This window comes from Gordionus sp. m RMFG-2023, chromosome 2, assembly GCF_954871325.1.
Source record: "Gordionus sp. m RMFG-2023 chromosome 2, tfGorSpeb1-WG-v2, whole genome shotgun sequence".
Taxonomy (NCBI): Eukaryota; Metazoa; Nematomorpha; class Gordioida; order Chordodea; family Parachordodidae; genus Gordionus; species Gordionus sp. m RMFG-2023.
Genome location: NC_088776.1, coordinates 15,688,839 through 15,707,313, shown reverse-complemented (window position 1 = coordinate 15,707,313; position 18,475 = coordinate 15,688,839). Strand labels below are relative to the sequence as shown.

The 18,475-nt window shown below is 25.8% G+C and overlaps 1 protein-coding gene across 5 annotated transcripts; it reads right to left on the bottom strand.

Moving 5' to 3' along the window:
* Positions 1-1,106: 1,106 nt before the first annotated feature.
* LOC135923284 (uncharacterized) lies at positions 1,107-14,589 on the bottom strand. 5 transcript variants are annotated; one of them, XM_065457949.1, is made up of 7 exons: positions 12,611-12,621; positions 10,050-10,133; positions 8,882-9,660; positions 8,112-8,386; positions 6,941-7,053; positions 1,598-1,749; positions 1,108-1,420 (listed from the first exon to the last, which is right to left on the bottom strand). In XM_065457949.1, exons 2-7 carry the CDS (start codon positions 10,117-10,119, stop codon positions 1,286-1,288), a joined length of 1,524 nt encoding a protein of 507 aa, XP_065314021.1. In that variant the 5' UTR covers positions 10,120-10,133; positions 12,611-12,621; the 3' UTR covers positions 1,108-1,285. The 5 variants fall into 5 exon arrangements, 4 of the variants coding, with proteins under 4 accessions (XP_065314020.1, XP_065314021.1, XP_065314023.1 ...); XM_065457948.1 differs by lacking the exons at positions 10,050-10,133; positions 12,611-12,621 and adding an exon at positions 14,329-14,589 and having other exon boundaries at positions 1,107-1,420; XM_065457951.1 differs by lacking the exons at positions 10,050-10,133; positions 12,611-12,621 and adding an exon at positions 13,144-13,236 and having other exon boundaries at positions 1,110-1,420.
* Positions 14,590-18,475: the final 3,886 nt, after the last annotated feature.

Below are 18,475 nucleotides of genomic sequence, written 5' to 3'. Positions count from 1 at the left end.
GAAATTTTTTTTACACAAATAAAAAAAATTAAGGGCGCTAAAAGTGTAGATTGTGCCCTAATTCAAATATTTCAACTTCGATGTCCAGCTGCTCAGATCTAAAAAAAACATAAAATATTAAAAATATGAATTCAGATTAAATTTTGACAAAGAAAAAAAAATTGATGAGGATCTAAATGATTCTTGATGAGGGAGATGATCTGATAAGAAATATTTTAAATAAATTCTTCTAATTAAAATGTTTATTTATTAAATAAAATAAAGCCTTCCCATCCTCTGCACCAGCTTAAAACAATGAAAGCTCTGTTAGGCGCATTTGTTTATCTGATAAATTTTGAAAATAATTGCTGTTAAAAATAAATAAAAAATTATTACCAACTGAACTTTAATATATTATTTTTGTATAAAAATAAAAGAAAATTTATATATAATATTTTGTTAACTTATTCTAATTATCTTAAATTTCAGAATTTTTTAATATAAGTGAATTTCATAATCAAAGGGTCCTAATATTTTAAATTAATAAACATAATATAGTATTGGGTGTTATAACATATTTCATACCCTCAACAGGAGGATACCATAATAAACTCATTTCGTCAAATATAGATTCTAAGTTATTATCATATTTGGTGCATTTGGCTTATCTAATGATTTTTATACATTGGACTTTTATCATAATAAAGGCATTTATGAGTTACGCAATTTATAATTGCTTCAAAATTTATCGGATTTTTGGCGGCCGCAACGAAAAATACAAAATGACTTGTATTTGATTTTTTACATAACGTTTAAACAACGACAAATAAATCGGATCCAAAAACGCATAGCTTCACTATGAATGCATCATATCAAATAACATACTTTGTATTTTACGCATAGTTTACGTATGCGAAAAGCGGGCCACTATGAATGCATCCTAACGCGTTTCTTTTTTGAAGTAACGTTACAGCACTAGAATCTAAAATTTTTCAATGATTAAATATCAACGAATTTTCCCATTCACAAAAGACTGGGATATTAAGATTTATTATAAATTATTTTATTGCATAATGACTTTAATAAAAATGGGCAATATGAGAACCATTTTAGATAATGTAGGGAACAGAAGTGAATGCATTAGCGCTATATAGTTTATAAATTCAATAATAAATAATTAAATATAAGTGATTCTTGATTGAATTTTACAAAATATCGCCTAATAGATTATACAATTTTACATTTAAAAGCAATTTTGAACCAATAAAAAAAATTAAATAAAAAGATTTGTTTATTTCACCGTCTATTATACTGTCATAAGTTGTTTTAATGCCTGGTATTTTTTTAGATATGTTTTTTTGATATTGTCTATGCTCACTTTTTCTTCTTGGTCTAAAATTTTGACAAAATTGTGCAACTCCGGAATGCTAAATGAATCCCACTAATATATAAATAAATATAAAAAAATTTTCCATCAAATTTAAAAAATATATTATTATATAAAATGTTGGACGTAATTCCCTTATGAAGTTTTCTGATTTACTAGCGTTCTAAATTTACGGTGCTTTCCTTGAAAAGTGCTATAATATTAAGTAAAACATGATCAAATGATCTTTACTAATATTTCCGATTCAATGTGATCTTTTAAGACAAATGCCGTATCAGGAATATGTGCGCAATCCTCACTTTTACTCTTATGCACGCTTGTCAGCCGATGCATATCTGCTATGTAGTATAATTTTTCGGTATCTGCTATTTTCCTGAGGTAAACTAATGTTGTATTATATATAATAAAAAACAAAAAGTAAATTATATTCAAAATCTTCTTAAAAAAAAGGTTTTAAACAGGGATGTGAACCAAACCCGGACCCTCCTGAACCTTCGTATTTTGTCTGTACCCGAACCCCTTTTAAAGGTGGAGGGTCCAAGGGTTCTAAGTGTCATATAAAAATTTTAAAAATAGAAATATTTTTTTAAAAAATAATATAAAAATTTTTTAAAAAATAATATAAAATTTTATTTCGCGGAATCATTTATTTTATTTTCGCGTTTTTCTTTCAAATATCTTCCTGAACTTCCATTTTATTTAGAGATTGATATCATAAATTATTTTCTAATGTAGGTAACAATATTTTATTATGTAAATTTATTAATAGATTTCCCCACAAATATATATTGCATCAGATGTGCAGCCCATACTCTACAATATTGGCTATTAATGACGCCTAAGAAACAATCACTTTAAAACTATCATTATTTAAGAACTCCCACAATTGTAAGAATATTAAAATCTATGAAAAAGTCAATGACAATATTAGATTGCACAACACGTTGATCCTCAATTTGTTTGATGTTAGAACGATTTTTAAGTTTGAAAGATTTCTGTAATAATCTTATAATAGGAGCATGTGAAGTTATTTTGTCGGAAGATGATTGATGCCAAATTAAGGACCTTACTAGTGTATTAGTTCCTTTAAAAATAACAACATTAAGATTACGATCAGAACAATTATGTTTCTGATTTTTATAGAATATGGATTAGATGTCAATTAGATTTAGAAAGATTTACTCGTCCTTTTTCATACGAAATATTAGAAAACATAAAAATTCGAGAGCAACAATATTTGCAAAATATTATTGTATATGCTTCTATATATTTAGACGCTCGGTATTGAGCAAAAACAAATGGCTAAAGCCCATCTTAAGGATTTATGGCATACACAAAACTCCTTTACAATATATTGGTGAGACAATAATACCTACTGGTTGTAGTGATAATAATTATAATGATAGCAACATTGATGATCTTGAAATTTTACTTTTAGATAGAGAAAAAATATCAAATTATCATCAGATAGAAAGAAGGATCAAAAAATGCCGATTGCATTCATTAATAGAAAAGTTCTCAGAAGTTAAGAGAATAAATAAGGATAAAAATAATTTAAAATTCTGAGAAGAAAATATCCAGAATTATATATCTTGTCTAGAATCGACATGGCTGTACCGGCGACAGAAGTACAATAAGATAACTATCTATTTTAGGTAAGCGTAGAACGTGGATTTTCATTTTTGAAATATAAATTGTCTAATTTACGTGGAAATCTAAATGATGACATTTTAGAAGATATTATAATTGTGCGATTAAATAAAATATAAATTATTTCATTTTTAAATTTTTTATTTGTAAATTATGAATGTGTATATAATTGAAGGATAATAATAAATGAATGAAAAAAGTCTTATTTTGTTCCCTTAACCCGAACGCGGACCCTTTTTAAATTTTATCACTGTACCCGGACCTGAACCCTTTTTTTTGTAGAAGAATTCATATCCCTGATTTTAAATTTACATTTTTTTAAATAAAAAAGTTTATTTTTAAGTGGGGACTAAGTTAAAGCTTCGCCAACAAAAATAATTATAGCTTTTATGTCTACGACTAATAGCCAGTCAATTTTAAATAGCTTTGGCTAATAATATTTTTTAAATTAATTAGCTATATCTCTAATGACTAAAAAAAATATGAAACAAAAGAAAGTGGAAAAGATCAAAGTAGAATTTTTTATAAAATTAAAATAAAGAAAAATAGCTAAACATGTGGAACCTTTAGATTCAAAATTTATAACATATAAAAACTCCATTATTATTTAAAATAATCATTAAATATTTACTAAAAGTCTTTTTAGTAGAGCTACAAAATGAAATTTTTATTTTTTAGTATATCTCACTTTTCAAAAATCATATTTTTCGAAAAAGGTTCTTTTTGACTAAGGATGCCTTAGGAACTATACTAGCACTAGGAGGAAATTGATTCGATGTCTTTTAATAATGTTTTCTTAGTATTCCTTACTTTTCTAGAACTTACTTTGGTCCAATATTTTATGTATCAATTGGCCATCCAAGTGAGTTTAAAAGGTTATTTAATCAATTACTCTAATTAATCATAGTTTTAAATAATGATTTTATTAAAATTTAAATAAATATCGAAAGGGTTCTGATAACTTTATTAATTTATAAAATGCGAAATAAAAAATGGTGTCGAATAAATTTTAATTTCCATCTTTACACTAAATCATAAATTTTTACATATTCATTTAATACAATAATTAATTATTCAGATATAATACAATATCTGATTATGTAAATCACGGATAAATAAAACATTCAATTTTAACATGTTAATAAATAACCCAACATATAATGATAATAAAATTATCTTATTAAAAATACAACATAATCATTAAACAAAAAAATATGATTACAACACCCTTGCACCGACTCCTATTACAGGGAGATTGGCTATACCTTCTATTCCCTGTCGTAAGTCTTTTTTCACTGCAAACATCTGATTATTATATACTGCGTAATCAGTCGACAGAATTTAACAATATGATTACCTTCAAATGCCTAGCATCTCCCGTTGTGGTATAGGGCAAGGTTATGTTCTTTCCATCATTCTTGATCTTCGCGTTTCTGTGTCTTGTTCAACATTTCTTCAACTATTCTTGCTGCTTCTTACCTGGAAGCTCTAACTCATCTTCTCGATTCAGTCGATCTCTCTAAATTCGATCTATATCACCTTGTTCTCCAACCTATAATACGTAAAAATAAAAGAAGACATATCAAACAGAAGGGACCAGGAGTTTAAACACGAATGGAATAAAGAAATCTCAATTGTTTTTCAACAACGGGTGTGTTCCCCGATCCCCGAAAGGGTAAGAAAAGGTGATATACATTTCAACAACGGAGTCCCGAAAGGATGAGAATATTATTTATAAAATTGAAATAAAAATAAAAAGAAGGAGAAGTAGAAAAAAGGAAAAAAAAAGAGAGGTTATATATGCAATTTTTACATGGCTGGGGTAAAAGGTGATAGAGATTTTAGAGATAGACGGTTGAAAGTAATCGAGAAGATGGGTTAATGCCGCCAGGGAAGAAGAAATAAGAATGTATTGAAAAATGAACGAATATGCGAAGATAAGGGAGGGGAAAGAACGGACCCTTATCAGATGCCAGGACGGATGAGATGGGGTGTGTAGGTAATCATATGGTTAAATTATGTCCCGAGACTGCTTTCTAGGTAGACAATAATCAAATTGGCAGTGAATAAAGAAACTGGAATGAGAATATGGAATAAAGGGTCTAACCAATTTCAAGGTATATAGGAGTCGGTTTTCTAAAGGGCAAGTGATGTAATCATAGTCATATGTTTTTTTAAATGATCAGGTTGTATTTTATAAAATAGTTTTACTATTATTAAAAATTATATTTGGGTTATTTATTAATGAAAACAGAATGTTTTATTTATCCGTGATTTACATAATCATCATTGTATTATGTCCAGCGGTGTATTGCTTTAAAACTTGGCGGAGGAGGGGGAGATATGATTTTTCCAAATATATTATCAAAAAATAGGATATATATAATTGATTTATTTTTTATTACGAATGTGAATAATTCTTTCGTTATTTTATATTTTAAAAATAATGTAACAAATTATATACCACCAATATCTACAAATTAGGATATATATAAATATGCTTCATTTCAGTATTTTTCTTTAAAAAGATTTCACTCGCCCGTGATAATTCCTTTTCAATATTTTGATATATGCTCTGGAATCCATTTCAATATCGAAGGTCCAATAATATTTAAGAACATATAAGTATATACACATTAGGGAATTTAAAGATTTTCATTAGGAATATCTTTATAGATATTTATTTAATTTGAATTTTTGACATATCTTTTTATTTGTTTTTCGTCAAATTGCGCATCTAGGTTCTTAGGACAATTTCTTTTTGAATAAAGTGTATATATATAGGAAAGAATTTGTAAAATAAAATAAAATTTTATTAAAATTCAAGTTTACCCTCAAAGCTATCAATTAGACGCGACTGCATGATGATTTCTAGAGAAATTGTAAATTGGTCTATATCTTACTAGTTTTTAGATTTTTTAAAAGTAAAATTTCTGAATCGAGCAATATCTGTAAATATTTACTTATATTATATAATATTATCGTCAACATGTTCCTAATGATTTATATTTTTATATATGGATCAATCAATAAAAAAAATGATTAATTGGCAAAAGGACACCGAATAGCCTGATGGTTTAAATTCCTATTTTAACATTTAAAAGATTTTGTTAAAATTGGTCTATTTCTTGTCTGTAAAGTTGTTAAATCGGCTAAATCCTAACCGTTGAATAAATTCGCTTAGACTTGTGGCAAAGTATATTTTTATCAAGATTGAGCTTCGCTTAAAAATTTGGTTTGCCCTTTTTTTAGAGTTCGCTCAAAATTGGTTAAAAATGGAGCTATTTATCATCACTACTTGTTTTGGTGATGAAACTAACTCTATACTTTAATCAAAGCAGAAGCGGCGGTGACTTATAAAAATTTATATAAAAATAATGAACATAAAAATATTAAAAAATAAAACTTTTGTTTTTCTATCTTCTATGTAGCTATAAAAAAATATGAAAAAAATTTTTGACTATATAAATTTTTTTTATTTTTATAACAATAATAACAAGAAAAAGAATTCAAATTTAACACTTTTGAAAAAATATTATAAAATTTTGGCGGCAGGGGGGGAGCTTAAGATCTATAGCAATACACCCCTGATTATGTCTGAAAGGTTATGCAATTGAATTATTGTATTAAAAGAAATATATAAATTATAATTTATGAATAATTGGTACCTTGTATAAAAAAATAATAATTACTGAATCTTCAATAAAGGTTATCTTTATAAAATTTAATTCCTCTAAACCTTTATATTTTCTTCCTCCTGAACCCAAACCGATAAATCAAATGGTTTGACACTGAAAATCTTCAAAACGAAATAGGTTTATAAATTAAAATTAATATAAATACTTTGGCTAGATACTTTGCATATTAGTTTTTTTAATATAATATGCTTAAGCCAAAAAGCTTAAAGATGATCAATTTATGAACCTTTTCCGGTAGAAGGGGAAACTTTTTTTTCATGAAGATAAAATTTGCGGGGGTTGTCAACGATGCGAAATTTGAATAAAAACTTTATTATCACATTTAGTGCTGTTGTTTTCCTAAAATAAAAATTGATATATTATAATGGCGATCTTAGTATGAACTAGGCATATTCAAAAACAAATCTAATAATAATGAACGAATAGCAAATTATTCATTTCTGATTTGCTCGAATAGGAATATATTCGGAGTCAGAGATCTGCAAAACTCCGGCTTGTTAAGATTTCTTGCACAAGTTGCGCGGACAGACCTGTAATAGTATTAATCAATATATTAGCTTGAGATTCAAAAATATATATAAATTTTAATGCTTGTCCCATCAAGATTAACGAAAAATCAGATAATTGAGATTTTTGTGTATAAATTATCTGGCCCAGCATTTTTTAATACTGGACCCTTGAGATTTGGAATATTAATATGTTTTTTAATCATAATTGTCATTTCTATTGATAACCTACAAAAGGTATGTGATTAATAAGGTGTATCATCTGCTTGTGAAAGACTTTTCCCAATTGAAACCAATTTGCTTCGAAATATCGCATGTCTTGTAGAGAAGAACAATAAAAACTTGTTACCTTAAATATTGGCTTGGCATTCATTATATATTAAATTAATATGCAATTTAATTTCGTTAATAACTTGATCGCATGTTCTTCATAATCAGATTACTATCATTTTTTTTCGGTTTAAAATTTTAAGTACCGTAAAAAATATTTTAAAAATTTATCAATATATTTTTGTATGAATTATTATATAATATTCAAAAAAAAATGAATTATTATTCGAATAATTTGAATTGAATAATTTTATTATTCGCACAAACACGAATAGAACGAATCGAATATGAATAATGCACTTATTGATTCGTTTTTGAATAGACCTAATACGAACGTATTTTCAAATGTGGAATTTAATTCGTAATATTTAAAAGAAAATGATTAATTTCACTCCATAATAATATGCGATAATTGGCCATTTGGCGCCCCTCTGAGAGTAAGCCTCCCAATCTGCCCCTGATAATATGAACTCTAAATTATGAAAATGTAATTGTTTTTTTTACAACAAAAGTTGTTGTTGGGGAGGGAAAAAGTAAACAGATGTGATTTTTTATTTATACTCTGTGATAAAAATCGATTTCGTAATGTTGGAAGGGAGAAAAAATGTTGAATATTCCGCTGCTGCGTTTTCGCATACTACCCCGTCATAACCGGAATCATCTATAGAATTCATAGACTGGTCCATTTGTTGATGATCGAAACGTAAGGATGTATTGATAATTTCTTCGGAAGTTTGGTGTTTAAGCTCGGTTAAAACGTTTATAGGTCTCAGCAAATTAAAGCCTATCGTTATATACAAGCCTTTAGATCCCTTTTTTACAGAACTGTCGTCGTGCTAATTTATATTAAAAATAATATTAAATACTAATCTTCTTTTTTTAAAGCATATCGACTACGTAAAAAGGGCAAACGTATCATTACTCATATTCGCAAATGGCAGATATGTTGACATAATTTATTTCTATCCCATTTTTAAAAATAAAACCAAGAATAGTGTTTTTTTTGCCCAGTCCTAACCATAGGAAAAATAATATTTTCCAGGTTTGACATCATGTAATATATAACTTAGCTAAAATAAAAACTCCATTTTTAAATAAAAATACCTTGCAAAATTTTTTTCATGTGCATCTATAAAGATGTTTAAGAAAATTAGCTTAATTTTTCAATGATTCTTATGAAATAGAATGACCTCGCTCCTTAATATCCGGGGGTGGTATGGCGCAGGTTTATTTATAAAGAATTCATATTCGTTTCAGACAATGAGACAAATACTAAGTAGTAGTACAAGGTTAAAACAAGTTTCAATTTTTAAAATATATTTATAAACAACCTCAAAAGAATCCGGTGTAGAGGGGTCTAAATGCATGCAATCGTAAGAATTATCTACCCCTTCCTCCAGAATAGGGGTGTCATCGGCTCTATCGAAACTAACATAGGAATGAGTCATGATTTCATCGTAATCTAAGCATTGTAAATCGTTCAAAGATTGCAGACTTCTGACGGGCTCTTCTAAAGAGTGGCAGCTTGAAAAATTGAGCATCGTGCCGGGATCGTGGTAGTAATTAGCAGTCGATAAAATAGAGGTTCTCGAGGAATGAACGGAAGATAGAAGGGAATGAGTGAAAGAGGGAGGACGATAATTATTGGGAAGTAGTGATAAGCATGATTCTGAGTTGGAACGTTTGTGCGTATGAATAAGATTTTTCTTAAATTGTTCTCTAACGTAAAGTACTTTATCGAAATCATTTGTATCAAGATCGCTTTGCATGATATTTATGGATACGTTAGGAGCTAAGTTTGAGGCCGGCTGTTCCTGCACTATAAAAACTGTTTTTTGCATGGTGTCTTGGTTTAAATGGTGATCGGGAAAATGTTGCCATGATGGGCTTGATAGTAAATTATCATCGATTTGAAAGGATTCGGCCATTTGGGATTTGACGCATTGGTGCGACCCATTGCAATTTTCTTTTTCTAGCACGGCATAGTGGAATTTTTCTTGTGTAAAATTTTGGAAATTATCAACGTTGTTTGTCGATGCAGACTTATCGGAGGGTTCACATGGAAGGAACGAGTTAGATTTGCAGGCCGTGTGACAAGTATAATTGCAGTCTAAAATAAATTATCAATGTAATTATATTACTTAAATTAATTAAATACAGTGAATCCCTAAAAAGAATTGCCTCGATAAGGTGATCAGGATCTCTCTATTGTCTAAATTTTATGAGCGATCTCTTCTAGTGTTGTTAAACGACTCTATTTCTAAAAAAAGGCTATCCACTATTTTAGCCTAAAAATATTACGCAAGCCTGGAGATTTTTCTCATGGGTGGCGGAAAGGTTTAGGCATCTATTGACGAAATCTCGAGGCTTGCGCAATATATTTTGACTAAAATATTGCGATAGCCTTTAAAAATCAAGCTGTTTAACAGCCCTAATCTTTTTCACCTTATAGAGACTCTGCTGTAATGTATTATTTTTAAAATATTATGGATAAGTTACCTAAGTAATTAAAATTCCACAAAATGTGTTTAATAACTTTGAAGAGCTCCTCTTTAAAACGCAATATCATTTTTCGAAGCTAGCCTGGATAAACCGGAATCAAAAAATTAGGATGTAAAAAAAATTAACCTAAAACATTCCATATTATATGGGGGAAAAAAATTACATAAAACAAGTGGCGAAAATAAAAAAAAAATCAATAATTTTTAAACAAAAAATATTCATGTTTTCGTTAATAAAAACGTTATCGATTTTAAATAAAAAGAACAGAAAATTTATTTGTTATAAAATCGAACTTTTAAAGAGGAAATACCACCATAACTTATGGATGCTTAAAAAAAATTTTATCTCATAGGAAGCATCTGGATAAATATTGTAAAATCTCATGTTTTTATTTTTTTTAGCTAACCAGTTTCTTGAAAGTAGTGGAATCTTTAAAAAAAATATATTAGTGTTCGGCTGATCATTAATTATCGGAGTTTGAGAAAAATTTAGAGATTTCATTTTTAACGCTTTAAGCTTTAACAAAATTAAGCAAATTTTTTAACTCATGAATATACCATCGAAACCAAAAAAAATATTGGAGGTCTTTAGAATTTTATTGGAGGTCTTTAGACCAACTTATTGTAAGCCTTTGGTTATATTATATTTTTACAAAAATATTTTCGATTTTCATTTTTTTTATATATAAAAATACGATTATTAACTTTTACTTATTTTTCTTATCTATATTATATATAGTGATATATTTATATACATTATTGGGTGGGGGGGGGAGAAGGGGGGTGATTTTTATTAGTTTTAAATGATATTTAAGAGTATAGACAAATTTTTGTACCACCTTGGATACGTGCATGACTTTGATGATGCACAGCAGAAATATAACTATATATGAAAGAAATATAGTATTTGTTATAGATTTCTTATCAGCACTTGATAAAATTTTAAAAAAATTTGTCGTCTAAGATGGCCTACCTTGTATTCAACAAGTATTAGTCATAATATTGCTCAATTTAAAATAAATTAGTCTGTTTTTAGAAATGCTTTTTCTTTTTCGCTTTCAATAATAATAATATGTCCAATGATTTCATATTTCATGTTCCGTTTCTCACGACATACCATGTGTAGAAAAATTTCGGCTATGTGAACGTGTGGGGGCAGTTGTCTTCATATATCATTCTTTCACGAAGCAGGGATAGGTTCTCAGGGGCTATGAAGTAATAAATATTTTTGGAGTAAGAAAGAAGTTCAAGGTGTGCTGTATCCAAAAAAATTTCTCAAGAATTTTGATTAACTACGAACAATTTCAAATTATATGAAAATTTTAATTATATAAATAATTTTAATTCTATCAAATACTTGGCAAAATATTATTAAATAAATAATATATTCTTTTCTGAACAGTATAATTTTGTTATTCATATTCATAAAATACGAATAATCAAATTAAATAATTTGCTTGAAATATAGCACCAGTTTAAAGACTTTTTATTGTGGCTAAAAATGTGCACAGATAAACGGGAATGTCTCAGTGAATGACAAATTTTAGTAATTATATATAAATAAATAAATTATCAAATTGAATTAAAAAATCTTTGGTTCCCTTCAATAAGTTTTAGCAATAGATTTTCAATTTTGACATTTTTTACATATAGTAAAAATGCATTTAAATGTTTCTTGAAAAAAATATATTAGCATCTAGATATATTTTTGGCCATGAGTCTGTACGTAGGAAATATCATATACAACTCTGATATCATTAAATGTCATTAACAACTCTGATATCATTAAATGTCATTAACAACTCTGATATCATTAAATGTCATTTATTACTAAATATTCAAAATTATTATTATAACAAATTTAAAATATATATTGCAGAAAAGAAGATAAATATGCAAAAATATGTAATGGCATAATAATTTAAACCAAAAATATTAATTATAAAATATTCAAAAATATGATGCCATAATAATTTAAACCAAAAATATTAATTATAAAATATAGTATTATTTTATAATTTTAATTCTATTTAATTGTGATATGAACAAAAGGTGTTTCAATTATTAAAAAAATTACCTTATAATAATTTTACTGAATAAATATTCTGTAAAAATACTTATTTTAAAAAAGTTAAGCCTTAAAGAGTTAAATATCATGAAATTGTATATATTTTATTGTTAGATTTATAAAATTATGTTAAAATTTTGGTTATTTATTCTCTGATCTCTTTATGTTTCCAAAACTTAATTTTTTTGAAACGTTTAAAAATATGGGTGAAAATAAAAATGATTAACCTTATTCAGAAAATAAAAACTTTGCTAAATGAAAATAAATAATTTAAAAAAAATTATAGAGGCAAGGCACATAAAAATAAGATTTTCTTAACCTTATAAAAAAAACGTTAGGCTGACTGTACATTAGGAGAAAAAATATATTATAAGGCATTTATAAACACTTTAAATTGTATAGATTCATATGTAATAAAATGTTAATATTCATATTTTAAAAAAATTAAAAAAAGAAATTTGAGTAAAAAATCAATGATAATAAAATAAAACATTTTAAGAACACATTTTAATTCAGGGTTGCTTGACAAGCCAGTCAATTGACTGAAGGAGTACCTGGTCAAATACTCTAAAATGTTATAGGTGAATAATATATTGATTTAATTAACTAATATGAATTTAAACCATGTTTATCAATCTAATTAGGATACAATTGATTTAAAAATATATTAGCATTATCAAGGCATAGGTTTAATTATAATTTTACATTATTATATAAGAATATTAAAATATTAAAATTTCATTTTGAAATATAAAAATAAAAAATATTTCTCATTATTAATTATATGCTACTGAAGCATGGTTAGAGAAAATTAATAATTGCCAATTTATGTATTATAATTATTCAAACAAGATGGTCATCGTCAATAAAATGTAAAAGCAAATACAAATCTGCAAGAAAGTTCTGAAAGCAGTGGTTGAAGAAGTTCAATATTTATCTGAAATAAATTATCAAAAATATATTAAATGAAATTATTATAAACATTTAGCTATTTTTTTTTGTAAGTGAAAAGGGATTAAGGTACCTTCATTAATGAGATGCTTAATTTAGAAAACACATAATTCAATCATGTCATGATTCTATTATTTCCCCACCTGAAGAAAAAAAAAATAAGGTTACATTTGAAAAAGAAAAAACAATCTTGATACATGTTCTCACACTGCTGATTATTTTTAGTAATTGATGAAACATTTTATATGATAAAAGAATTAGACATTAAAATATGTGGAAAGCAGTAACTTTCATAAGAAACAATCAGATTCGGACTCAAGTTGTTGGAATAAGCTTTGCTCACCTTGAACATTAAGAAAAATGTCTAACATTTTACTAACAATTCATAGTTATATTTCTTTTTCAGATAGAAATTGGTCTGTTTGGGGTAATATTCATATGAAGAAAAATCGATTGAAGATCTCGATAACCAGAAAATTGGTAAGAGTATATCATAACCTAAGATTGATTAAAAATATTTTTAAAAAAGATAAAATTGAATATAAATTAGAACAATACTCTGCCACTGAAAATGAAACGTTAATTATAGAATTTAAAAAAAATATTATTTAATATTACATAGATTCATTAATTATATATAAAATAGTTAATATTGTCTTAAAAAACATTTATTTGAATATGATTATATTTGACCAGTCAAACATCGATCTAACCGAATCCTACTGTCAAATGCACAACCCTGATTTAATTAAAGCAAATAAGATATGCAATTAAAATTTACAAAAATATAATTCAGGACATATTATTGTGAAGAATCAACTATATTTTTAAGTCAGTTAACTAAATAATATATTAAATAAGCGAAGTGTTATCAAAATCAGAGATATCACTAGCTCTTAGGGGTGCTAAAATGCAAAATTTCCTAATTATAGGTTGCTAGACACTTCTACCATGGGATGGTCGGGGCATAATGTAGAATTGTCATTGCAATGGGGTAGATTGATTGGAGGGGGGATGAGAGGAGAGTAGATTTTTTTTTATTTTGGGTAGGAGGGCAATTTTATTTGGGGGTAGGGGGTGTGGGATTAATATTGACAGTGGCTTGGAGGAGGAAAAGAATAAAATTGTTAATAAAAAAGAGTATAGGCATTGTTTTTTTTAACATATGGAGTAATAAAATCTAAAAAAAACTTTAAGGACATTATCTTTATTTATTAGAAACAATAAAAATATATTTTATTTAATAAATTATAATTACCCATGCACATATTAGCTTTAGTATTGATTCCGAAAATGGTCACACCACATATATCACACCAAGTTAAATTAGAAATATTTTTATCAATAAATTTATGTGAGCCTATTATCTTAAAAGATTTAAATTTGTTCCTATGTAATGTTGAAAGTTCAATGGTCTCTTTATATAAATCATATTCATGACTTTCTGGCCATTTAAAAAAACGTGAGAAAGGTAAACGAAATCCAAATTGAGTGTTACCTTTAACCATATGGGTTGTTAATGCATCATATGGTCATATAGAAAACTTTAATTTGAGATTGTCATATATATCTATATCTTATACTATTAATGTGATTGACCTTTTTATTATATTTTTATTTTATATTATAAATATTTATTTTTGTTATATATCTCTAAGATATGTTTATTTCACTTTAAACAAATTGTATCAACATATTAAAATATCATATTATAGTTAATAAAAACTCTAAAATGCGAAAAAAATATGCCATTTTTTTAAAATCTACAATGGCATAATGCTAAAATATATTTTTAAATAGAAATCGGTTAATTGCAAAAAATTGAATAAGTGCGAAAAATAAATTTTTTCAGTTCAAATGTGTCGCAGTTATTCGGGTTTGACTATATGTTCTAGAAAAAGATTTTCACTTTATTTTCATCGGCTATAGACGTTTAAATGACAGTCTTAGCATTTTTTTGCCTTCAGATATGTGTGGCCAGCCAACTAAAGAGTAACGGGTTTAAAAATGGCATGATTATTATTTTAATCATATTAATATTATGTATACTGGAAATTTTGCTCATAGATGGCAGAAAGGTATCGACTATTTTGCCAAATCTCAGGGCTTACATAATATTCTTTTGGCTAAATCTTAAAAGGGCTGTTTTTAAAAATTGACAAAGAATATTACTTTTATAACGTTAAAAAAATAATATTAATATAAAAAAATACTATTATTTTTACTTTATTAAAAAAATATATAATAAGGGAAGCAAATTTAATATTGTTTATTTTTAAAATAAATAAATAGAAAAAATTTATGCACATGCGATATATTTTTGGTAATTCTTTTATTGAGTTAATAAATATAACATTTAGAAACCAAATATAAAATTGCTTATATTTTTAATAAATAGAAAGAAAATCATGTGAATGTACTGTGTAATTTAACGTTTTAAAAAATAAGTGTTGAAGAAGCAAATATAAAAATGCTTAATTTTTAAATATATTACAGTGAAAGGGGGATATTTTTTACCAGATGTTAAAACAAAACAAAATAAAATGATAATATTATATTTTTATTTTAATCATACTTAATCTATGTTAAAAAAAATATTAAACAACTCTTTTAAAAAAAATGCCGCACTTGAAGTTTGTATAATTTAAAAAAAATTAATTTTACATAAAAAGCGTATTTACAATATTTTTTAAAATTTTCATATTTAATTTAATTAATTACTTTTTCGATGTTTAATATCTCATAACTTTAATAATTCTCCTCTATTCCCACTCACTTACTGCTGTAAATTATTCCTTGCTCATCTCAGATGAGAATGAGATGGAAAATTATCAATCATATTCTAACATTTCCACAAATAATTTCTTTAACTACTAGTATCATTAATGAAAATACAAATCATCCTCTTCCTCCATTATTCCTAAATCCAAAAGAACATACCATTATTGGAACAAAGAAAAGATTGACATGGTAATAAAATTTTTAGCTATGCCAGAGGAGGAACAGATTAAGATTAAGGACATAGCGAAATTTGTTAATATGTCGAAAGCCTCGATTCATAAAATAAAACTGGATACATTCCCAGAAATTATTGGTGATCCCTTAAAAGAATTCACTCTTAAACAAAGAGGGAGAAAAATAAAGGACAATTCAAATATTGAAAGACAAATTACTATTTGGAGCTGGGCTATTGTAGACTACCAATTGACTAAAGTAAACTATTTATATAATAAATTACGATTAACTTTTAATATTTTAATTAAATAGGTACTACTTAGCAGAAAATTTGGGATGTCTATGAACTACCATTTAAATATTTCATATTTTATATAATCAATATTCATGTATTTGTGAAATTACTAATATATTTCTTATTATATATTGTTTATATGTAATATATGAATTGAATAAAATATTTAATAATTTATAACTCAAACATGATAAAATAGAGTGGGAGAAAAAAAACTATTTTCAGAAATAAAAGATTTTGACTAAGATCTAAAATGAATATTTTATCATTATTTTTAAAATTATTCTACATAAAATATCTTTAACTAAGTAAAAGAAAATATGTAATGACAATATATTTTTTTAAGTGTGACATTTAAAAAAGTTGTTTAATATTTTTTTAACATATATTAATGTTTAAGTATGATTAAAATAAAAATATAATAATATCATTTATTTTGTTTTAACATCTGGTAAAAAATACCCCCCCCCCCTTCACTGTATAAGAGAAGTAATAAATTTTAATGGAAGGCACCAAAAATTTATATTTTAAATTCATTTTATTTTTTTATATATATCTACACGGAAAATTTTACAAGTAAGTTTTTTACATATAAGTTTTTAAAAGGTTATATAAATCTATTTTTAAAAAAAACGAAAAAGAAAGAATTGCGAAAAGGTCATTTCATTTAAAAAGAAAAATAAAAAGTTTTGTCCTTCAAAATATATTTAACATTTCCCTCTTTTTTTAATGTCTTCTTTCCTCCGTTTCTTATCTTCAGTTCCAGTCTTTGTTTCTCAATTGCTCCATTTGTCATTTATATTTATTCGTATATCTTGAGATTGTTTGTTTGACCATCTGATTATCGTTTGTTGAATCGTTTATTGAACATCGTTTGTGAAACATCGTTGGTTGAACATTGCTTGTTGATTTGCTGTTTGTATTGATCATCCCATTTCTCTTTCAAAAATTTATATATATTTTTTTTTTACAAAATTTTTATTTATTTATAACAATCATTTTCTATGTCGTAAGTCATATTCTCGCTTTTGAACTTGAATTTGTTCACTTCTTCCCCCTTTAAAAATTTTTTCAGCTTTGTAGAATTTTCATTTGATATTATGTTCGTTGTTTAGCCTCAGTCATATCTTTTTCATTGATTTGTTCTTAGCTTGTTATCGTCTAATCACTCGCTTAAACATCATCCATTAGCTTGTTCATCTCGTTATTTATTATCATTTTTATTTATTTATCAATGTTTGTAAATATATATTATGATAAATATATCTCAAATAAAATAATTTTGGAATAATTGAAATGATAATGGAATAAATAATTTATAGAAATCATTCATAAGAATAAGAATTTGGAATATAGAATAATAGAATATTTGGAATTGTCTCGTTTTATATAATAATTTTTTATTTATTATTTAATTATTTTTATTTTTAAATTTTACTCCTTTATTTTTCAATTTAAACAATTTTTTTATATCATAATTTATCTTCAACTTGTTCTTTATAAAAAAATTTCTCTTTCTCCTTCCATTTTCAACATACGATCTCCATATCATCATATTCTTAAAAACTTTTTCAACATCAAGATATTTAATCACCTTGCCTCTCTTTTTAATATTTGTTTTAATTTTCTTTATTTTTAAAGTTTTTTTTTTAATTTTTAATTTTTTATTAATTATAAATTTTTTTATTTTATTATTTTCTCTAATTTTTATTTCATTATTTTCTTTAATCACTATTGTTTCTTCAATTGTTATCATATGATTTATTTCTTTTAATTTATAAGAATTTATTTCTTTTTTAACATTTGGTATTAATTTACATAATTCAATCTTATTCTAGTTTTTATTATTTTGACTTTTAAAATTATAATTACCAAAACATTTTAATATATATATTGCTTCATCATAACTTGAACTTCCATATATCTAGTGTTGTTAAACGGCTCATTTTGAGCCGATTTTTAAAAACGGCTAAATCCATATTTTAGCTAGAAAAATATTACCTAAATCTCGAAATTTCGCTAATTGATGTCTAGACCTTTGTGCCATCTATGAGCAAAATCTTCAGACTTGCGTAATATTATTTTTGATAAAATATTGAGTTAGCCGTTTTTAAAAATCGGCTCAAATCGAGCCGTTTAACAACACTACATATAT